We start from the raw sequence: 24,657 nt of genomic DNA on the forward strand, positions 1-24,657 counted from the left end.
AAATTTAATTTAATTCATTAATTAAATAAATCAAATAAAATAATAAAATAAATTGAATAAACTTTATTAAATCACTTTAATAAACATGAAGACTATATGCACTTGATTGATCCCCTTTTTTAAGGAATTGTAAAATGCATTAAATTGGAGAAACTATTACAAGCTAGAAAAGGAAAAAGAGCTAACATCCTTACCTTTCCAAACAAGGGGAAAGGAAGGTTTATTGAAGAGCAAACATAGCAAAAAAAGTTAATTTTCAAATAGAAAATGCCATAATGGAAATAAAATCCACTAATCCTCACCTTGAACTAATTGGGGTGTTGGGGACACCAAAAGTTTGAAAAAAAATCAAATTTGTTGGTTAGTATCCCAGATTTTTCAATTAGATGAAAAATGAAAAATAGGAAGAGTCATAAATTTCATTACTCTAATTTTATAATGCATATAAAAAACCTTTCTTAAAAACTTAATACTTTGAGGCCAAATTGTCACCTCTTCCCTACTAGGTCCTAAACTTTTTTACTCGTCATCATAATCATAACTCTGACAAACAGGGTACTGATTCCCATCGCAACTATAGCACTTACCCTAGGTAAGTCTTTACATGGCCCTAGGATGTGATCCCATTTCAAGCCTTCCAAAGAACATTTTGGAAGAAACAAACTATCTTCCTTTGACAATTAATCCAAACAAATGCAACCTAGTAGCTACAAAAACTCCAGTATTCGATACATTTGAATCCGCTTTAAACATCACATTTACTTCCTTAACCATTGACGAAGAAGTGATTCCACAAGCCACTTCATGAGGCTTCTGTTTACTTTTAAACTCCCCAGAATCCATTGAATATAAAGATGGCCTCTCGAAGACCAACTCCCTATCTTGGACATCTTCTGGTATATGCTCCCTAATCGAGCCATCAAAAGCTTCTACAAGATTATCACTCCCTAACTCGTTACTGAATACAACACTTCTTTGTTATCTAAAAATCGGCAACTAATAAATTGGCAATAAACTTCACTGCATCCTACCAAATTAATTGCCCAAACATTTGATAAGACGAGGAAGTATATATGAAATGAGCTATCGCAGCCCCTGATGTATGTTCCCACTTTGAGGCATTAAAGACATCAATAGGAAGTATACCGTCAACATGCTTATGAAACTATACAGAATAAGGTAACCCTACAGCTGGTTTAATGAGGTGTTGTTTTTCCCTGGACAAAATGTCAATAATGTTAAAATACCATGCATAGAATTTCCATAGACATTTCCAACAGGAAAACCACCACTTATTAGACCCCTTCCATTTAACAAATCTCTCCTTTCCCATAAAATAGAAGGAATTCCCAACCGCTTCAACTGTAGCTGCCTTAACAAAAACCCCTCCAAACATCCATGCCAAACTTAACTCCGCAATAAATCTATTAAATCCCATCCCCATAGGGGCATTTAGAAAACCACCTTGAGGGTGAAACTTAGGGAGAATGAAAACAGGATCCACATACATTAGAATTTTTACAAATTTTTGTAATTAAAAAATGAGACATATCAATGAAATTACAAAATCTTGGACCCAAAATTCAAGCTTAATAGGAGAATAAACATCATCCTTTACATAAATAGGAGAAAGAAGATATTTGCCCATGCTCCTCAAAACAAATCTTCTACCCCTATGAGAAGCTGAGGATGGATTAAAATCAATTACATAGACGATCCCTCAATCCTTATAACCAGAGCCAGGAACCATAATATTTCTGAATGACCTCCTCCAATCCGAAGCAGGACAAGGTCAAATCTAGAAATCACAACAACGACCCGGGGTCACTATCTCTTCATGGATTGCAGAAGAGTATACCTCAACAGATTTCAAGAACCATACAAAGCACTTCTTGATCAACCCTGACCCAACATTAACTTCTCTATTTTCAACAAGAAAAACATCGCTATTGAACTAAAATGAACTTCCCTTACCACCAACAGCCAAATCATGAACCCAAAAAACCACCATAACCAGAGCAGCACCCTCAACATCCATCACATGGGTGAAACCCCCTTAGGGTCAAGGGGGGCAATTGCCCACCCCTAAAAAAAAAATTCTTTATTATATAATTCTTTAGGTATTTTAGTCTTTATTACAAGGATTTTTAGGCAATTGCTCCCTTAAAACATTTAAAATACTATAATCTTTAGGCAATTGCCCCCAACAAATAGTAAAGAGAAATCATCATTTTATTTATTAATTTGAATTTCCAAAATATCCTTACAACCAAAATTTGTTCCGGGGGCACTGCCCCCGAAACCCCCGTAGGGGCGCTGCCTCTTGACCCCGCAACCCGACCATGAGTTTCTCTCTCTACTTGATTTATCCCCCTTTTTTTTTGAAGAAACGCAAATTGCATTAAGAGCAATAAAAAAACTAATACAAACTAAAAAGGAAATAAATCTACGAGTTCCCAATCCAAACACAGGGATATGAACCTTATTGAAAAGCAAATAAACCTAAGAAAAAATTATTTGTTAAAATGAAACTATCATAATGGAAATAAGATCCACTCCTCACTTTAAACCAAATTGGGTAATGGGGACACCAAATATTAAACAATCTAAAAAGTTAGTATCTTAGAGTTCCCAAATAGGTAAAAAATAAAAACTAGTAAGGATCCCAAATTCCATTACTATAATTCCATAATAATAATAAAAAACTAAGCAGAAAACAAAAAAAAATGAAGAGGCCAAATCTCCATAGCAAACCCACGAAGACCAACCCTATTGCTATATACCAATAAACAAAACATCCAAAACAAAAGAGCATAACCCCCTGCCCCCACTAAGCCACTAAACATAGAAAAGTCTTAAAAAACATCCAGTAGCTTAAGCTCCATTTTATGATGGACTATCTCAGGCTATAGGGCTAAGTGTCCTAAGGAGCCCTCGTCATCGAGCCTGATGACACAATGCCACAAACTGATTGGTGGAAAATCTAAATTAATTTAATATTAAAAAAATCAACAACTAATCAAATTAATTAAAATTCATTATTCCTTTAACTTTTAATTAATTTAATTTGATTGATCAATCAATCTTTAAAATGCATAAATTAAACCTTAATACATTAATATTTAAACTCAAACATAAATTTTCTCCTCTGACCTTTAACAAACTCAAAATTTAGACAACTTGAGTAACTACCCTGGTTAGTATCTACCCCAGCCACATAATCTTTAGCACACACTTTAGATGGTTTGCTAGGAAATCAACTCTAATTTTGGTATCATTGTTTGGAGTCACTTTAGATCCACATTCATAATTATATAAATCCTTAAATTTTGTAAAAACTAATCACATTCATAATTACGTAAAAAAGAAACATAGCAAATAAAACTGTGGAGAGAGGTAGAGCTATTTCATTCATGGTAACTTCAAGTAAAATTTGATTGCCTTGGAAGAATTCAGTAACGCCTTACTTAATACTATCAAGTAATGCATGGAGGAAAGACCAGCAATAAACTCAGCTGTCTCCATATCATAGAGAAGAACATTGAAAATAAAGCTAATCAATAATTTGAACAATGATTGGGAATGATATATCTTCTTGTAAAATTTTGATGGATGCATAGGAAATTTAACTAAAAGAACATTAAACTACAAGCAAGCTAATGTAATTTTTTAATGTTTTATAAAATAACTTTCTAATGCAAACATATCTTATTCAAAAATGTTTCCTATTTATTAAATAGATTGTAGAAACAAATCTTAATTCATGTGAAACGAAATAATCAAGCATCAAAATTTGATTAACATTTAACAGGTGGATATTCAACAAAACCATTTGCATAAGATTTATATGAGCAAGATCGTTGAGAAACAATTCATCTTTCTTGAAGGTCATCAAATTCAAGTGACAGATATTTGACCTCAGAATCAAATATTAAAACTTTGATGTTTCATTTAAACTAAGTAGCAACATACTATATAAATGTTTTAAATACAATTAGTACGTCAGATTTCTAGCAGAAAGAATAAAACCATAGCAAGCTCGTTGCAATAATACACAAATGCCACAAAATATTAATAGTTTGCATATGATATAATAAGAGTAATAACCTATGCATACATCACTTTGAATAAAGTCAAAACAGTTTTCATCCTATTTGTAATGCAATGAAAAAGGAAGAAGCTTTCTTTTCCCAATGGTATATGTAAAACAATTTTTAAAAAAATGATAAAAGAATTTATCTTTATAACCCAACAAGCCATAATCCATAAAATGAAATAAGATTTTAGAATTTGAATGACATAATCGTTTATTCCATAAGTTATCATTTGTATTTTATTTATAAAAAAAAACAATGAAATCTTCAGCTGGAAAAAAAAACAATGAAAGCTTCCTAAAACCTAAACTATGACCAGTTCAACTGATGGCAATACTCCTACAACCTAACAAAATTCACATTAAAGACGCTAAAATTGGGCACTTCGGTGCCCTTGAATTTCTTTCCTGAAAAACATGGAAGATTAAAGACACTAACTCAAGCAGAAATTGCTACAGCGGAAAGAATAAAATAAGGATCATAGAAACATAATAAAAGCTTAAAGGAGAATAACGATTAGAAGAAAACATACATCTAGTTTAGAAATGCCGATCAGTCGGAGGTAATAACCATAAGGTCCATAATCAATACAGAACAGTCGTTCTCTGTGCAGCTTAGAAATGCCGAACTGGAGCACGATAATTGATGATGAGCTTATCCACCGAGTTGACTAGTGGGTTGATGCTTTTGGCGAGAGACAAAACCGGATGAGTAGTTGCATTTCGCGAGTGGGAGAGGAGAAAGCAGAAAGCGAAAGAAGTGAGAAGAAGTGCTTGGGCTTTAAATCGGGAATCGTTCGGCCAGGCGACTTGTTCGTGCGACATCTTGAATTGAAACATCCGGGTATGGTAGCCAATGAAAGGGTAGATGGTGAAGTAACATATAACGATATGAATGCATGTGTTAGAGAAGCTTTTCTCTTCATTACACTACAGCAAGATGAGTTACCCATAAATGAAACGGCGAGGGGTTGCAGTATGAAGTGGAATAGTCGGATTTGTAGCAATTGAGGGCTCGTTTGTTTCCACGTAATTCCTCTGTTTTTCGGTTTGAAACGAAAAACTCCACAGTCTATCAATAACCCTTGAATATAATATTTGGGGACTTTGACTGAGTAAGATCAAATGAGGAAATAATTGTTGATAACCCTCCAATCTCTCCAAAACCATGGATTTTAACTATTGCATCTTTATTGCATACTAATCTTTCTTTCAATTGATATAATCAACAATTTCATAATCCTATTATATGCCTTTTTGGACCGAACTCTTTATAATAATCACTAGTTAAGCTCCTACCCTATTTCCCATTTCTTTTAGTCCAATGTTCGTTGATAACTCTTCCGTCATGTTACATGTGGAGCCTCCATCCTATTCTAAAAGAAGGATCATATACTTTTTTTTTTTTGTTTATTGGCCTCAATATCATAGAGATTGTTCAAACGGCTTGGCCCATCCCTATCGGGGGAAATCCCAAATTTGCTTTGTGCAATAAACTTAATAATGTCATAATTGCTTTGAAGAATGAAAATTCAATTTTTTTTCTTCTACATTTCCAACAAAGTCTTGCTCAATGCTTCAAAAACCTTTATTTTTGAGAATTTTGAAACTCAGCATCTAGGCTAATCACTTTTTGGTCTACATATCCAACATGAACTTATTTAAGCCATACAATGTAAAAATAGTTGTATAAAATGAAGGGACAAGTGTTCTTGGCTTACAAAATGTAAGGATGACTTGAAATTTCTCTACCAAAAAAAAAAAACTCTAAAGGAGGAAATTATAATCTTATGAAAGAAGTTAGTACACCTTATAGGCTAGTTCACTCCACTAAAGATATCTCTAATGAAGAAATTCACTATTTTTCTTATTTTACTTAACGAGATGATCACATAAACATTTAGAACTATATTCCGTTCCATATTGGGTTGGCTCTATTTAAGGAGGAGCAAATTAGCATTATGGCTGGCTTCTCTGATGTTGATATTAAAAATACTTTATTTAACATAGATAATGATAAAGACTCTATTCCCAATGATTTTGCTTCTAAAGTTATGAAAGATCTTGGTCCATCACTAATAGTTCCTCCATTGACGCCATTTGACACTTCATTCTGCTACTATGCCTAACCGTGTGAATCATTCTACTATCACTCTAATCTCAAAGTATTATCAATCACAAAAACTCGCTGACTAAAGACCCACCCACTTATACAACACTGCTTACAAGGCTATTTGTAATGTCATTTCAACTGACCCATAGTCTTTTTCACTTTTCTGAGTTTTTACGTAAAATTTGATGTGTCTATTATGACTCTTGTACTCCTCTCTCTTTATCCATATGTGTGTTGCATCTTCATTCAAAGCTAGTTAAGAAGTTAAGCTCTTCATCTCTCTACCACCACAAATATTCTAGGACGTAACACCCCTAATCCCATATCACGACTTTTGGAGATGTTCAAGTTAACTATTTGCTATCTTGTCCCTTTGGATATGTTCATAGAGATTATGATGTATTATTTTATGCAAATTTTTTATGCTTTGGGAGAAATGGAATATTATGAAAATCTCTCACTATGTGTAGATGCAATCAAACAACTATTAAATTTTTTTAAATATACACCACAATTCAGTGCTCGAAAATTCTAGTTGCCCTGTATGAAATATATAACCACTTGACATAGTTAATTCTGGGTTTTATGAGCTTGTGTTCATTTTTTTATCATTATTATATTTTTTTTTTGTTCAAAGTGGATCATTTTTTGTCATTTTTGTCTTAAATTTATTTTTTTAATCTAATTTTATTCTATTAATGAAATAACTGGACGCACCTTCAATTTCCTTATTTCAAACATTAAAATAGTGAAAATAACGGCAAAGGTTGCCAAGGTAGTGACGGCGATTGGACGTCCGTTAGTAGGCAGAATCGCTCCCGTCCCTCCGTTCTCCCCCTTGTATAAGTGGCCGGCCTTCCTTTCTTTAGAATTTGGTGGTCCACGGCAGCTCCTCGGTGGTCTTCTCGCGCCGCGTCTTCTTGAACAGCTTCGTTCTTCTCTTTGGTGTTTCTCCTGTAAATCTCTCTCTCTCTGTCCCTCTCTCGCTCTCTCTCTCTACAGTTATTTATTTGAATTTTAGATCTAGGTTTATAGGTACAATCGAGAGAGGTTATCGGGTGGTTTTGGGTTGATCCGTTAAAAATCACAGGTATGCTAATGGTAAAAAAATGGAAATTTAGCATCGATCTTGATCATCACTTTGACCGCGCAGAACTTTTCATTTCATATTGGACGGATTGGATCTGAATTTCTTCTAGGTTTGGTTCCTCCTGGAATGGATTTGGGAGAGGCCGTATTTTTTGTTTCTATTGCTTCCTAGTTGTGTTCTAGTTTTGATTGTATGATTTTAGTGCTTTTGCTTTTTTGGATGGTTCTATGCATTAGGAGAGGGCTGCCGATCATCTCATTTCACATAAATCTGGTAGCTTCTGCTTTATTTTTAAATTTTAAATTGTTAAAGCGGGTAGTTAATTTTTATAGAGTTTATGACTTTGAAAGATTTTTTATCCTGTAATTCAGGGATTCTTCAGATGTCTATATGGAATGGTGAATTTTATTCTTGGTGATTTGGAATATGATCACAATATGTTCTGACATGATACCCAGTCTTATATCTGGGAATGAGGAGTATGAACATGGAAACCCTTATTCTCTAAACCTGGATAAAAAGGGGTATATGTTTCAAGCATCAAAATTATAAGTTTCCTTAGTCTTGAATCACTAATAGGTTATAGGTTTGGTAAACAAGGCTACAAGGAAGCCTTGATTAGCAAACAAAATGTGGAATGAAAAAATATAATCCTTAAATTATTTGGTTTAAAGGGGTCACTAAAATGGGAAATGTTGATTTAAGTTTTCCTTATTTTTGGGTAATCGACCAAATCGCATGAAAATGAGGAATATTGTGTGAAGTAAAACAAAGAGGGGAATTATGATCCAAGGAGTTGAAAATAGTATATGAACAATCAAATAGGAGATGAGACTTGTACACTTCCGTCCTTTCCCTTGTGCTCACACATCTTGATTTAAGTTTTCCTTATTTTTGGGTAATCGACCAAATTACATGAAAATGAGGAATATTGTGTGAAGTAAAACAAAGAGGGGAATTATGATCCAAGGAGTTGAAAATAGTATATGAAAAATCAAATAGGAGATGAGACTTGTACACTTCCCCCTTTCCCTTGTGCTAACACATCTTGATTTGCTTTTTGACGTCAATTAATCTTGATTATTATGAGTTATTAAACCCTGACCTTAGAAAATCATGAGTTTCTTTGTATGTTATATAACATTGACACAGTAAAAAAAAGAGTTTCTTTTATGTTAGAAAACATTGACACATAAGCTGAATTGGCTAAAATGCATAACTTATTAGAAGGTAGCATATGAAAAGACAAACTTATCAATGGATTTCTGAAATTTTGAATATTCACTATGGAGTCATCGTCATTATTTTGTTGGCTTGTTTCAGCATGGTCATCCAAATCTCCATAAGGAAGATTATTTTGGGACACAGTAAAAAAAAATAGAGTTTCTTTTATGTTACAAAACATTGACACATGAGCTGAATTGGCTAAAATGCATAACTTATTAGAAGGTAGCATATGAAAAGACAAACTTATCAATGGATTTCTGAAATTTTGAATATTCACTATGGAGTCATCGTCATTATTTTGTTGGCTTGTTTCAGCATGGTCATCCAAATCTCCATAAGGAAGATTATTTTGGATATAAATTAGATTTGGATTGAGATTGTTGGACATGATATTGCTTCAAACTTTTGGTAGATTACTTTAACGACTCTTTCAATTATCAATATTATAAATCCAATATCTTGAGCTCCAATGACTCAAGAGGTCAACAATTTAACCATATTCATAGTCAATCTCGGAAGATTATTATTGTGATGATTTGTTTGAATATGAGTATGTTGATATATATTATTATTCTGAAGATCAACATTTAATTAATTTATTATTTAGATTAGGGTTAGAGCCTAAGCTAGTATATTCTACAGTTATTATTGATGCACTTGAGATTAAGACAATATGTGCTACTTACTTTGATCGTTGATGCTCATGACGTAATTCAATGACATTATAATGTAATTCACGATTGATAACATCACATGTCATTGAGATGAGTTCGTGTTTCCTCTCTTGGCACCCTTGAACTTTATACTTAAACTACATTCTTTCTTCTAGGTTAAAGATTATTCCTAGTTGCCCTGATTTTTTTTATTCTTTTTTTTTTTCTCAAGTTTGTCATAATGTGTGTGCTGCTAATGTGATTGTCTGTTATACTATTGTTTGAGTTGACTGTTTTCACTATCAAACTGGATGCTTTACCATGACCACTACCCAAGCCTCTTGATGTTTTCCTTGTGCTTTTTTTATTTTTCTCCTGTTGATTACAAAGTTAAGCACACGTCAGTTCCACCTCCTCCACCATGAGCACCTTATAATTCTTCAAAGAAGAGTTTCTTTTGGCCCGGTCAAATAATGCATTACAAACATGGTTGTTTTATTCTTTTCCATGAATAAAAGACTCTAATATACTAAAATAATGCCAAACAATTTTTTGAACCAAGTAAATCTTACAATTTTGGCTGTGGGTGTGGGTTTAATGGTTTATGGTATTGTATTGTTTGCGCTATGTCCTGATGGTAAACTTTAGGGTGAGGGTCAACCACTTAGCTTTTTTATGCCAAATATATCTTTCAATTATTTTATATTTGACTAAGGTTTCATTTGGGTTAGTTTTTTTTTGCCAATGTTTAAAATTGCGTAATCGGGTATTGAGGCGTTTTTCGTTCGTGAGGCGAGGCGTGAGCCTCAAAATCAAAAAATTACATAATCTTAAAATGATAAATTTTGTATATATTAATGAGCAAATAATTTATAAAACATAAAAATGCACAAGATATGAAATGAAATCAAAATATCCCAATAATAAGACAACATGAATACAATAATATACCAGTTTGCTGGGGGTCCAAGGACAGCGCCCCTACGGGGGTTTCCGGGGGCGCTGCCCCCGGAACAGATTTTTATTGTAAGAGTAATTTTGAAGTTTTGTTTGTTTGGAAAGATACCGAGCGATACTTAGCATGTACTGAGCAGTACCGAGCATGTACTTAGTGGTACCAAACATTGTTGTATCTAGTGGTATCGAGCATGTACCTAGCGGTACTGAGCATGTACCTAGCAATACCTAGCGGTACCGAGCATGTACATTAGATTTTTTTTTTTAAATTTTTAGAGGCAGACACCTCTCAACCGTGAGGCGACCGCCTTGAGGCACGCCTCTTATTGCGTGGGCTTTGAGGCTTAAAGGGTCGAAATTGTGCTGAGGTGCGCCTTGAGGCATGCCTCTTATTGCGCAATTTTAAACCATATTTTTTACCACTTTGCTTTTCAGAGAGCAACCATAATTTTTATTTGGCGAGTGTTTTTCAGTTCTTTTAATAAATTTTTGTGTTAGGAATATCGTTTTCTTTCCATGAAAATTATGGCTAATGGTTGCAATATTCTTTTATTTTTGGAGGTGTTGGCTTTTTTGTAGAATCATTTATTTTATGAGGTTTGTCATAAGACACTTTACTGTGTTGAATCTACTTTCCAAACCATCTAGTGTAGCAGATTCTATGACTTCAATAGATTTAAAAGGGTTTGCTTTTATTTTTATCATGTTTTAAAAGCATCTTAACTTAGAGGTCAAGAATCTATGCTCTATACCACTTGATGTGGAATATGATGCTAGTAGGATCAGATATGAGGCCTAGGTCTTGGATCTAGAGTTGTGGAGGATGAATGTGACGTCCCTTCATTTTGAACTCTGGATATGTGCTTGTTTTAAGGATCAATACTATAAGTTGCTTTGATCCTTGGAACACCAATATGTTTGATAATTAAGGGTATAAGATAGTGTTAATTAACATATTAAGAAATGATGGGATTCTTAATTGTATGGTTTTAAGTGGGCTTTTACAATTAAAAACTATGATTTAGGTTATACCTATTATTCGATAATTAGGAATATGGGATGAAGCTAAATAATATGATACGAAAGAAAATAAAGAGTGGAGTAATGCACCAAGGTGTTGAAAGTAATAGAGATAATCCTTATCAAATCTCCTTGTAAACTCCTTTTGATCTTGAAGTCCTTTGATCTATTCTTTTTTGGATTTTCCTCCTTGCTTGACCTTAGTTTTATTCTTCTTCTCCTTGACTTGATGGTTCCTTTCCTTCCTGCTCCTTCAAAGCTATTAAGCCCTTCTCTCCTTTATGTTGTGATGGTTATAGAGAGATTAGAGAGAGTGCTTGTTTTGAGGGAGGTGATAAGATTAACTAGGATTAGAGGGAGAGGGTTATGATAGATTTTTCAAGGGGAGAGGTCCCATTGGATAGCTATAAGAAGAGTGCAATAGAGAGAGGGAGGAGTAATTGTGAAACTTCTTGAATTCAACCTAAGTGTATTGAATTGAATAATAAAATGAGAAATCAATGGTAGAAGCTCATTATTTGTAAACTTATAAAATCTTATATAAGCATGAAAAATCTAAATAATGATGATGATAAGGGCTGATCCCTTATGTTAAGCATGTGATAAGTTATCAAATAAATAAGTTTGTTAATCTAATCACCCATACTTATTGAACAATTTCCAATTTAAAGCAACATCATCTTTCATTCTCTTTTAGTTGCTGACCACTTATAATGTGTTGAGAGTTAAGAGACTTTAAATTCAAGGCATCTTGAATTCCTCTTAAATTGGATTATAGTCCTTCATGCAGCCTCCATGTCACCTTTAGTGCTCATTTGGACAAGTTAACCTTTGGTTTGATATTGAATATGACTTTAGGCTTTGGATTTGATGTCTACCATAACTTTACTATATCTTGATCAGTTGATATTGTATCCTCATGGATACAGTACAACAACATCAAGGTCCCACTACGTGGGGTCAGCTACATGAATCCGTTTTCTCTATTGTGTTATGTTAAAAGTCCAATTCTTATTTAAATCTAATAAAAAAAGATCATTTCTAATATTGTCTAACAAAGTCTTTTTAGGTCTACCTCTATCTTTCTTAACATAAGTCAAATCTAATAGCTCTACTTTCCTAATTGGGTCATTTTTATGTGACCAAACCATATAAGGCAATTCTCTCTAATCTTATCTTCCACTAGCGCTACTCCAACCTTTCCATGTATATGCTCATTTTGTATCCTTTTTTTAAGGGTAAAGTCACTCATCCACCTGAGCATCCTCATCTCTGCAACACTTAGTATTATGCTTCTCTTTTCATGGCCAACATTCGACAACATAAAACATTGCAGGTCTCACCACCATCTTATAGAATTTTCCCTTAAGTTTGAGGGAGACTTTTCTATCACACAACAAGCCCGATGCATTCCTCCACTTCAACCATCCAAGTTGAATTCTGCTGATAATATCCCCATCTATTTCACCATCTCTCTAAACAATAGATCAAATATATCTAAAATGGGTACTCTTATTAATGACTTGATCGCCCAGTCACAATACCCTCACTAGGTCTATTACTATTAAAATTACATTCCATATATTCAGTTTTAGATCTACTCAAGAGAAAACCTTTGGACTATATAAGGTTTATGCACAATTGGGGTGAGGTGTGCCTCAAGGCATTCCTCAGCACAATTTTGATGTAAATTTGAATAGATGCAAAACTCTAAAATTATGATTTAAGTAATTTTAAAATTTAAATTTAAAAAATTTTAATCTATTATTAAACATATTTACTATATATAAACCAAATCAAATTTGAGAAAAAACCACACAATCTCAAACTTGTGGCCACATGCTACAGAACTCTTATGCCCATATCGATCCTGCCAAGTCGCCATCATTGCTTTTCCACTACAACTCTTGCTACAATGCCTCACCTCTTGTTGTTGGAAACTCATTTTCTTAGTTTTTGTCAGATGGAGGAGAGAAAGCAGTTAAGTGCAATGATGATTTTAATGAAGATCGTCTAAGTGATAAGAGTAGGGGGATTTTAATTTATAAATAATGACATTGGACTTCTTATTTATGTTGAATTGAGTGTGTGAGAGACTATTTATTTAGCACTTACTATGGCATTATATGGCTTTTCTTACTTTAATATCTTATTTTAATATCTTTGATGTTATTATGTTATTATTTCATATTTTTTTATGAATTTAATGATTTAATTATGAAACTTACATCTGAAAATGCCTTGAGGCTTATGCCTCACCTCAACAACAACAACAATAACAAGCCCTTATTCCACTACGTAGGGTCGGCTGCATGAATCCTTTTTCTCCATTGTGTCCTATTAAAAGTCAAATTCTCGTTTAAATCTAATAAAGAAAGGTCATTCCTAATATTTTATAACCAAGTCTTTTTAGGTCTACCCCCGCCTTTCTTAACATAAGTCAAATCTAATACATCTTATTCTCAAAAATATTTTTGTTAATATTCTTTAAATGCCCCCATCTAATCCTAGAAAATCGTTTTACTTTATTTTTTATCTTATGCCTCACCTCATAAAAAGAAAACGTTTCAATATCCAATCATGCAATTTCAAACCTTGGTTCAATTGGAATTCACACATCAATTGGAGAACTTGGTGTAGCAAAGTTTACTACAATTAATCACATTGGTAAACTCAATATCGAATTATTTAGGAAAAATAAACTAGGTAAGGTATCAAGTAATGCAAAAATCCAAGCCTTCCACCGTATTAGGAGATAACTTAATGTGTGATAATTGCTTTTTCACTATCGTCAAAGAAATCCACGTCCAACCAAGCACCCAAGATTGAACATGATAAAAAATTTAATTCAGCAAGAGCCCACTTTTCATGCCTCAAAATCTAAAAATTGCTAATTTTTGGCATTTTAAGTGGAACACAAATCCCATGATAATAAATACACAATAGAAAATTTGCAAGTGATAGGATAAGCATGCAATCCACAGAGGCTAGACTCTAGCTTTAGGACCGCATTACAAGAACTGAATGCATGCACATATCGAGAACCCAACAAGCAGAGAACCTAGATGTAACAAAGCACACCAAATAAATGGAACCAACTCGAGAAAATTATAAAATAAGAGACATATCCTATTCTCTTAGGGAGTAATGCTCATACGCATATTTGTAGAAATAATCTAAAATAATATAAAAATTATGAATGGAAATTTACAACATAAAACTAAAAATTACAAGCAAGTTTGCTAGCCATTCATGTGTGCCTTCGATGAGCTACACTCTAAAATCTACATCAATACTAGTTATTGAGATGAACAGGTTTGTTGCTTTTTTAGCTAAATGCAAAGAGTAGCATATTTGGCATTGCTTTATTAATGAGCAAAATGACCATCAACATTAAGTGTAGGGGATGGTGCGGTCATTGTAAGGTAACTATGATGAGCGTCATCATAGATGTCAATGACGCAAAATAACACGCGCCATGGCGCACGGCTCTGCGCGGCGCATCTACTGCGCCATGCGTATGGCGCGGCACAAATGTTTAATATGGAGCACGCTATTTGTGCCACATGTGCGCCATGACGGCGCAAAATAGCGCACCAAATGTTTTTGAAAATCTTTAATATAATTATGAATATTTTTTATATTTATTTGTTTTATTTTTAAGATAATATATTTTATATTTTAAGTTAAATTCCATGCGGCTTGTGCCCTAATTTCACGAATGCTCCCGCAACTGATCGAGAGTCGAGATGGGCTGTTCCCTGCTTCCGTCGAATCCGCCCCCTCCGTTTGTTTCGCATGGCTACTCTTCTGTTATTTGATTCCAATTTTAGCCCTCTTTCATCTGTTCCGCACGGCTCGCTGATTCTTCCTCTGAATCAACGATATCTCCTACAAGACTTTATAACTATTGGTATTCTTATATTATCATAGATGATTCTTCCTTTGAATTATTTTGATGCCTTTAGTAATATTACGTTGAATTAAAATGCATTATAAATTTTTATCCTTGAAGATTTTTAAGTAGGCATTGTCTCGTTTTTTTTCTTAGGTATTTTATGTGAAATCATATATCCATATTCTATGCTCTACCATTTAGATCTATTGAGAAAATGCATTTTATACCTCACCATAAACACCATAATGATTTCTTTTCTATTTGAATATATTAATCACTTGTAGTTTTATAATATGGAAGGTTTTGTCACACAAACTATCATTTCATACAAGAGGAAAGTAGGAAACAGAAAAGTAGAATAAGCTCAATAAAATCATATATGCAAGTTACAAAAGCAAAACTACATTCTCATTCACAAAGTATTTTAGTGCAGTAGATTAAATTCTTATAAAATCATTGACCTTTAAAAAAGTTATAGTAATTTTTTGAATTATGAGATATTTGGGTGTTATTTACTTGAACTTATTTATGACTATGGTTGTCTTTCAATATTATGATAGCTTGTCTTTCAACAACAACAACAACATCAAGCCTTTATCCCACTACGTGGGGTCGGCTACATGATAGCTTGTCTTTCAGTTTAATGAAATTTTATTTTCATGCTTATTATTTTATAATTCTTGTATAGTTTGTGTCATGTTTAAAATGGTGCGCGCCGTGCTGTGAGCTATGCGCCATGGCTCCATAGGGACATTTACATCGTGATGCGCCATTCACCGTTAACAAGTATGAGGATCATGTTTGATAATGCTATTGCTATGAATAGAGCAAACATCAACATTAAACATAATGTTTGGCATGGTTGTTGTTGGTAACTACAGTGTGTGGCTTGTCTGACGCCGCTATCGTTGCGAGTGAGATGATTGTTGACAGTGAGCATAATGAGTGACATCTCTAATGGGAATCTCCAATGGCAACTTTATTTATAGAGTTTTTTGGTTATTATTTGAAATATTCTATTTATCCATAGCAAATGATATTGATTAAATCATGCTATGATCAAATTTTGATTAGATGATGGTTGCCCCTAGGCTAACCTTCCTGACCTGCTGCCCATTTTCAATCTAACCTAAGTGAATGGCGGTGGTTTAATTGCAGTCCATTGTCAGCAATGTGTGATATTGTATATTTGAATACTACATTGTAGGAAATGACATCGCAAGCATGTTGATAATGGCGGGTTGATTTTTGGAGGGACAAAATGACAAGAACAATCTAGGGAATATTTGTTGCCTTTTGAATGGATCGTGCAAAAAGATGTGACAATGTTTTTTTTTTTTTTTCGTTTTTTATGGATTAATCACTCTTCTTGAGATGGACATTATAGATGAGTAGTTCACTAAATGGTGTAGTATATAAGGTGCAATGGCTAGGAGAAGTTTGGATCTGTTGGAAGGAATTGCATGGTAATGAGTGTACGCTGGCGTGCTTTTTTAAAGCTTGTGAAGGAGATGTTGGGGGAGGGTCAACGCAGTTTTTGTTTTCTTGAGGAATTATAGAGATCCCACAGGAAAGATTTGCGTGTTGCATATTTTCTTAAATAAAGTTATAAATACGGTTTGCAATCTTTAAGTTATTGTGGTCTCTTTACTGTTCTGGTTACATCTAATTTCACATCCACCTATTTGTCAAAGGCTTTCAAATATGCAATAAGCTAGTTATAATGAGTATGCCCTGATGTACTGAAGTCATCTAGCTTCTGATTGATTGAATTGTTTTGTTTGGTAATTTAAGGTTGTTATATGTGGGCTAGTGCTTACTTTGTCATGCTTTTTAATGGTAATTAATCATCTTTGATCTGTTTCTCAGTTGTGAAGATGGGGCTGTCATTCACCAAACTGTTTAGTCGGCTTTTCGCCAAGAAAGAAATGCGCATTCTTATGGTGGGTCTTGATGCAGCTGGTAAGACCACCATCCTGTATAAGCTGAAGCTGGGAGAAATAGTGACGACCATCCCTACTATTGGTACGTGACTAAGGCAATTGAAAAGTTTATGGTGATCCTTTTCTTCAAAATAAATAAATAAATAAAACGAAACTTTTTGGTCTTTATTTTTTCTGGTTTTTAGTTGAGAGTTTGATTCATTTTATGGGTTCTTATCCTCATTCTTTACTCCGCTGATCTATTTATCTATGAATTTGTTTAAAGTGGTTAGATCAATTTGTAGTAAACATCAATGAATTTATGATTCCTGCTGGATTTTCTTGTTCATGTCAGCTCTGCTAGGTTTATTGTGTTTGACTTGATTAGAAGTTCTTTGATCCTGTTAATTTCCTTGTAAAGGTGGGACCATGAAATTTTTTTTTAGAAATTCTTATTTATATGTATTCGCTTGTTTATTGTTAATATTTGTATCTATTGAGAGATTATGTCTGGAATTTGTTATAAGTTGTCCATGACATTTTAAAAGTAAAGGGAACTTAAGTGGTAAAGCCTTGTTATTTCATACGATTGGCTGATAGTGTCTTCCCCGAACTGGATGATTCCGTTTGGCATGACAATTATTCAACATTTATAACCGAATCAATACTTTAAGGACCATTTTTTTATGTAAATTTTGAGTTGAAGCACAAAATACTGCAGCTTTGTAACACCATTGTGTTCATAAAGCCGTGACACCATGAAAGGTATTTGTGAGAGTGGATCTTAATTGTTAAGAACTAACATGTTTTCTATTAGTCTCATATGCACCTACATAAATGTTTCCTTTTTATCTTTTTATATCGTATGAATTCCTATTTCTTATTCTGTTTACTTTTGCTTCTTTTTAGACCAATTTTTTCCAAGTTTTTTTTTTTTTTTTTGAATTTTCCTTAAACAACTTTTTTTTTTCCCAAAAACTTGAGCATTGATCTGTTATGTCCTTTGTAAACACAGTATTATTTATAACTAATGATTTGATATTTAAAAGAAACTGTGACGTTGATGTTATGCCCACGTTAAGTTTGTTAGGAGTGAAAGTAATATGGTTTTTTTTTCCCAAAAAAGTAATATGGTCTTTGTAAAGAGATGGACGAAAAAAGGAAAATATAAATGTATCCAGAGAAGGCAAAATATATTTTTAGAAAATTATAAAAGCGAAATGAAGGACTTCTTATTGCAATGTGATTTATTATAAATAGGGGACGTTATATTTAAAAAAGATGCATTAGATCTCTAGAACTGTGTATACTATTGAGATTCGGTGACTTTGATGAGTATTGTACTAGTATGGTTAAGTGATCTGTTTAAATAAAATTTAAAAACTTCTGTGGTGCTTAATGAATGATATTAAGCATTTTGTTATGATATTTAAGAATAATGGGATTTTTGTGTGCCTACTTAAGTGGAATCAAGCTATGTTACTCATAATGGATCTAAGAAAGAGGAGTGTTGCAGCAAAGCTAAGAAGAATTAAATTTATATGAATAAAAAATATCTATATTTTGTGCCAAAAAAATTTAGTAATTCAAATTTAATTCAGTTAATTAAAAATTAAATGTGTTAATGAAGAATCCTTATATGGTTGTTTACATTGATCATGATAAAGTATGTTATTGAATCATTAGAATTAATCTGGTGGATGTTTAAGATTAAATAAGAGAGTCAAATGTGCGACATAGTAGTAGTTGGTATTTGAAATAGTTGTTGATTCTCATCACTTCTAACTGTCGTTGTTGTTTTTTTTTTTTAATTAGGATCTCAGCAATTAATATTTCTAAAATTTATTTCATCAAACATTCATTATGATGATTTTTTTTTCCTTGGCCAGGATTCAATGTGGAGACGGTGGAATACAAGAACATCAGCTTTACTGTTTGGGATGTTGGGGGTCAAGACAAGGTAATTTCATCTTTAATTAAAATTAGATTTACAATAATAGGATCTTGTTTTTGTATTATCATATGTCGATTTTCTTGGCAAGGTTGCCCTGGTTTTAATTTGATAGGCCGGTCTCCTATTATTTGAATTTACTGCTGAAGAATCACTTGACTGACTCCTGATCTAGTGAAGTGACTATCCTATCCCTGCCTTTTTTTCCATAAGCTTCTTCTGTCATGCCCCGTTCTTGTATTTGTATTGAAAACATACACGATGGAAGTATATAATAATACCCAATGTATTGCAGAAATATACCAAGTATGATGTCTTGGGGAATGAAGGAGGATGTGTGGCAGAAGCAGTACTGCCATTCCAATGCCTGATATAATTTTTGTTTATTTTTTGTGCCGTTTTAGCAGATTTAATTAGAAATTGTCGACCTCACTCCTGTGGAGGAAAGTTAACCGCATTATCATTTATATTCTGCATTCATTTCCTTTGCCTGCTTTGGATGGGATATTTGGCAGAAGGCTTATTAGGTTGTTTGTTCTTTAAATGTGAACAACAACTGTTTTGGGCCGGAGTTCTTTTAGGGGCTATTTGGCTTGTTTAAAAAGGAATGCAAAGTATTTCAAATAGAGGGGATATGAAAATTTTGATGCTTGACTTGATGAAAAAGAAATATAGAATAAAGTTTTGGTGAGTTTCTTTTTCACTCCACAGTTCAATTTTTATGCATTCTAAACTCATATGTTTTTTACCGAATTTTGAAAAAAACATTGCAAGCTGACTTTGTTGTTAACAGCAGCCGTCACCCAACCCAACTATACCATCGTTGGCCGCCAAACCACCATTGGTCACCACATGTTGCCCATCAACCTCCACCATCGTTGGGTTTTACATTGTATTAATTTTATTTCATACTAAACAAAGTAATAATAATACTATTATTATTATTATAATAATCACCTACACTCATCTAAAAAAGACTTGGTTAAAAAATATTAGAAATTACCTTTCTTTATTAGATCTTAATGAGAATTTGACTCTTAATCGGACACAATGGAGAAAAAGGATTCATGTAGCTGACCCCACGAAGTGAGAGAAAGACTTGTTGTTATTGTTGTTGTTGTACTCATCCAAAAAACTCAAAATATTTTAAATACATTGCATTCATTTTCCTCTATATTTCATTTTACTTGACATTTCTTTTTAGCAAATCAAATATTTTCAATACATTGCATTAGCGGTGATATGCCATGCATCTTTTGAAATCGAGTGTCCATTTGGGGAATGCTGGCATTGAACAAGTGCTAATACTGATTGTATGTTTTTTTTTTCCTTTTTATTTCTGTCATTTTCCCTTATTTGGTAAGTAAGTTTAACCGAGGTTGGCAGGTTGCATCCTTTAATTCTTGTACTCTCTTGGTTGTTGTTGGTTTTTCTTAAGGTTATATTCCTTCAAAGGCTTGCATTGTAAGTCTTTGTTGTTTAGTGCCATGGCTTTGATAACGCAATGTTGATGGCTGGTATGTGCAGGAACCTGATTGTTTTTTTTTTTTTCGCTTGAACCCTTATTGTTTTAAATACTCGAATTGATTGAACATACTTAATTTTTTTGGCTATATTTTTAACGTAAAATGGTGCGTGGGGGCACTAATTCTCTGGTTTCTGTTGGCTGTTATGTGATTAAAACTAATAATTATACTATTTTATATTCTTCTACTTTCATTTCAGATCCGTCCACTATGGAGGCATTACTTCCAGAACACGCAGGGGCTCATTTTTGTGGTGGATAGCAATGATCGTGACCGTGTTGTTGAAGCCAGAGATGAACTCCACAGGATGTTGAATGAGGTGGGACTCCATTTCATATCCTCACTGCTTTCTATTCTCTCTATAGCGGGGCAAATTATTATGTGCGGACATTGGACACAAGCTTGCGTCTGGATTACTGTGCTTTTACTGTGCTTTTGATATATTTTTGCAAAAGGGCAGCTAATACACAATTTTAATTGCATATTAGCTGCCCTTTTGTTGAGTATTTGCAAAATTACAGCAAAAGCGCAGCAAATATCTTACTTATTAAGTATTTATTGTCCTTTTGCTGTGCTTTTCAAATACTCAGTAAAAGGGCAGCTAATATGCAATTAAAATTGTGTATTAGCTGTCATTCTGCAAAAATACATCAAAAGCGTAGTAAAAGATCAACAAATCCGGACGCAAGCTTGCGTCCGGTATCCGCACATAATAATTTACCCTGTAGCGGAGGCATCTTATTTTCTTTGTCAACTGGATTACTTTTTGATACCTGGTTTCAATTTTAACCTTACAGGATGAGTTGAGAGATGCCGTCCTGCTTGTCTTCGCAAACAAACAAGATCTTCCCAACGCCATGAACGCTGCAGAAATTACAGACAAACTCGGCCTCCACTCTCTTCGTCAACGCCACTGGTACGTATATTTTCGCCATGATTGTTCCCAAAGAACTCAATTGTGCTTTTCATTCTCATTACAATGTCATGTACTTGGGTCCTTACAGGTATATCCAAAGCACATGTGCCACTTCTGGAGAAGGGCTGTATGAAGGGCTTGACTGGCTCTCAAACAACATAGCTAATAAGGTATGTCTGCAAACGCATTTCACAAAATCACCATAACTTGCGTTGATCACTTTTGCTTCTTGCTTTATTGCAGTCTTAAAAAACAATATGCTGCTGCTGCTACTTCTACTGAAATAGAAAAGTTTGTTCTGAAGATCATTATCATGGATCTATAAATATGACTTGAAATAAAAATATTGTGATTGTTATGCTAACCAATCCTGTGTTTGTTTTGTCTGTTTCTTATATTTTATGATGTTTAGTAGTAATATTTCCAATGGCTGGAAATTGGTGTTTGATAGCATTGTATTGTGTTGCCTTATTCAGTATAATGATTTTGTTGGATGATTTATTTGAGGCGATTTTGATTTTGGTTCTCTTTCATGGCGACAGTATTAACGCTCCATGTTTTTTGGTACTTAGATGCCCGATAAATTATTACGTGCTCAGAGGCGAATCAGGATGTGCCAGATCACCTCGGTACACAACGATACACATCAAATGGTGATGTGGCACGTTCTGATTCATCCTTTGGATGACGTCCAGTGACCGCACCAAATGCTTACTGCAACATTTTTCGGTAGTCTGAGTATTACAATTTTTCTTCTTTTTGCCAGATTGAGCAAATTTTGAAAATTCTGAACGTTACTTGATTTGATTGAGCTTGTTTATCAAGAATATTTATAATATAATGAGATGATTTCACATTTTGTTGAAGTTTCAGATTATTTGATCATAAATTGAGCATAAAAAAGTAACACTTGCGATTTAAACACTGAGTGAAAGAATTCATTAATATTGTGAGGTTGACTTCTATCAATTAAAAAGCTTTAGATGTAAAAAGAAATATTATTAGATTCAAATTTTAGACTTCTATTTTAGATCGAACAGAATAAAATTCAACTGTGGTTGGAGGTTCCAAATATAAATAAAGGTTTTTTTAAAAGTTGAAGAGAAGTCAAAATTATTGGAATCAGAAGGTCTAATGAATCATCCATAATTGTACAAAATCTGTTCTTTAAAGATGTGAATATAAAGCATCTGCTGCGACAATCTCTCTCAGGATGTGTAAAATAAGATAGCTGTAAAAACAAAAAATGATGTTGAAATGATTCCAAGTGAAATATAATTGAATTGAATTTGTTTTCATTTAGAATTTGAGGTTGTATAAAAAAATTTATGGCTTGGATTAGATTGATTCGATTTCGCTTTTAGGTTTTGATGGGATGGTTTTTTAATTGTTTAATAAAGTTATTTATTATCACAAAAAAAATTTTGAAAGCAGGAAAAAATAGTGATCACTTTTTTGTTTTTTTTCATTTTTTAGGATTTTTTTTTTTTTTTGAAGAAATTATTTCATTAAAAAAGGAAAAGGTACAAGCAAGTCAAAAAGAGGACTAAGCATCACAAACTAGAAGAAAATAGCCTCTAGGAAACAATCAATCATAAAAGAAAACTCAAATAACTCGGGCTCAGTTAGTGGCAAAAATCTGCAACCATTCAAATGGTAGGCATGGGCCATCCAAAAGGAGCAACCATCATCAGGCCATAATGAAGAAACCCATAAGTGGACAAACATAATGAAAACCCACAAGAAGATCACCAAGCAGTTGCCCCAGTGGTTGCTAATAAGCTTAGCTGATCAGATAGAGAGCATAATAGTCTCATCATTGCCCGAGGTAAAAACCTCACTACCACCATCCATATCAATAAAAGCCTTCCACAACCCCAAAGTCGAAATGCCAGACAGCCAAAAAAAGGCATCCCAAACCCCCACTCAAACACGAGTGAAAGCACCAACATCCAGACATAAGCAAAAATTCACATTATTATTTGGATTTCCTACGACGACGCTTGCCCCCACCCAAGGAACAAGCCTTTTCCATAATATAACCCACCTGTAAACTATAAAATTCATGCAAATTATCAATCGGGTCAACCAAACCTTCCCCCTCCCCTTCCCCACTAAAAGAGGAAACATCCAACTAATCAGAATGATCTACAGAGAAAGCTTTCAACTTGCTAGCCAAATGAGCATGCATTGCATCATTGGAAATTAAAGAAGTCGGCACATCAATAAAATGAGCAGTCCCAAGAGCCCTCATAGGCGAATTCAAATCAGTTACATGAGAACTTTTAGCTGTAACACCCTACTCAGAGGATCCAACATCCACCACCTGATTAACTTCACACTGACCCTCAAACTCTTCCACCGGATTATCATCAGGAACAAAACCAATTAGTGACTTCTTAATAACAATAGGAAAAACAATGATTGAACAACCCGTAGGCACAATAACCCCCTCCAAAATAGTTGGAGGGGTACAAACAAACCATAGGCTCATGATCATCAATATTAATATTACAAACATCCAAATTCTCCGTGACAAGTGCATCAGCGTACGGAACCACTAGAACAACAGGAGACCCACCATCAGAAGCAACCAAAGAAGGCCCCACAAGACCAACAACAGTGGAATTAGCAACAACCCCAGCTCCCTCCACCCCAAGATCAGAAACCATCCCATTACCCGCACTAATGAGGACCTCCCTAAATGATTTTTTTGTTTGCCTCTACAATAAAATATCATTTCTTCTATGGGCATCGCGTAGGTTGGCTCAACCAACGTCATACATGTAAACAACCACATAACATTATGATGATCCAACATATTTTCGCTCCTTACTAGACACTTAGGCTTCATTTGGGATAACTTTCTTACCGCTTTCTAAAGCTGCTTTAGAAAATGTTAAGAAAGCTATCTCAAATGAATCTTTTATATAATTCTTTTGAGACTCTAATAAAGCATATTTAAAAGAGAAATCTTCTTAAAACATTTAACTTAAATTGCCAAAAAAAAAAAAAACTTCAAAATAATTTAGCTAAGGATTTGGTGGGAATTTGAGGTTATTTAGTAATAATAAAATAAATTTGTTAAAAATTTGAGCTGTATAATTCTATTGCAAGTCATCTTATCACCATCATAAACTGTTCCAATATGTAGTATGAAACAAAGCCTGAATAAACCAAAGGAAAAAAATAAGGTACTTTTTGAATCAATGAGGATATAGTGATTAGGCCTTTCACCTTTGCAATCATTAGAATTAATTCAATTGCTGGTCCCATCCATAGTTATTCTAA

General features: G+C 33.7%; 1 protein-coding gene across 2 annotated transcripts; it reads left to right on the forward strand.

Annotated features, from left to right (window-relative positions):
• The first annotated feature begins 7,005 nt into the window (after positions 1 to 7,005).
• On the forward strand, positions 7,006 to 21,886 carry LOC110099281 (ADP-ribosylation factor 1). Of its 2 annotated transcripts, none has more exons than XM_020826378.2 (7): positions 7,006 to 7,162; positions 16,921 to 17,076; positions 18,863 to 18,933; positions 20,650 to 20,769; positions 21,248 to 21,366; positions 21,455 to 21,536; positions 21,610 to 21,886. In XM_020826378.2, exons 2-7 carry the CDS (start codon positions 16,929 to 16,931, stop codon positions 21,613 to 21,615), a joined length of 546 nt encoding a protein of 181 aa, XP_020682037.1. In that variant the 5' UTR covers positions 7,006 to 7,162; positions 16,921 to 16,928; the 3' UTR covers positions 21,616 to 21,886. The 2 variants fall into 2 exon arrangements, with proteins under 2 accessions (XP_020682037.1, XP_028553682.1); XM_028697849.1 differs by lacking the exon at positions 7,006 to 7,162 and adding an exon at positions 7,260 to 7,296.
• The last annotated feature ends 2,771 nt before the right edge of the window (positions 21,887 to 24,657 follow it).

This window comes from Dendrobium catenatum, unplaced genomic scaffold (assembly GCF_001605985.2).
Source record: "Dendrobium catenatum unplaced genomic scaffold, ASM160598v2 fragScaff_scaffold_1018, whole genome shotgun sequence".
Taxonomy (NCBI): domain Eukaryota; kingdom Viridiplantae; phylum Streptophyta; class Magnoliopsida; order Asparagales; family Orchidaceae; genus Dendrobium; species Dendrobium catenatum.

What these genes read in the sequence shown, in the direction of transcription:
- LOC110099281 (XM_020826378.2), top strand. Translation starts at nt 16,929, where the DNA reads ATGGGGCTGTCATTCACCAAACTGTTTAGTCGGCTTTTCGCCAAGAAA. An exon ending in GACGACCATCCCTACTATTG is followed by an intron (nt 17,077 to 18,862) that starts GTACGTGACTAA and finishes TTCCTTGGCCAG; the next exon opens with GATTCAATGTGGAGACGGTG. An exon ending in TCCACAGGATGTTGAATGAG is followed by an intron (nt 20,770 to 21,247) that starts GTGGGACTCCAT and finishes TTAACCTTACAG; the next exon opens with GATGAGTTGAGAGATGCCGT.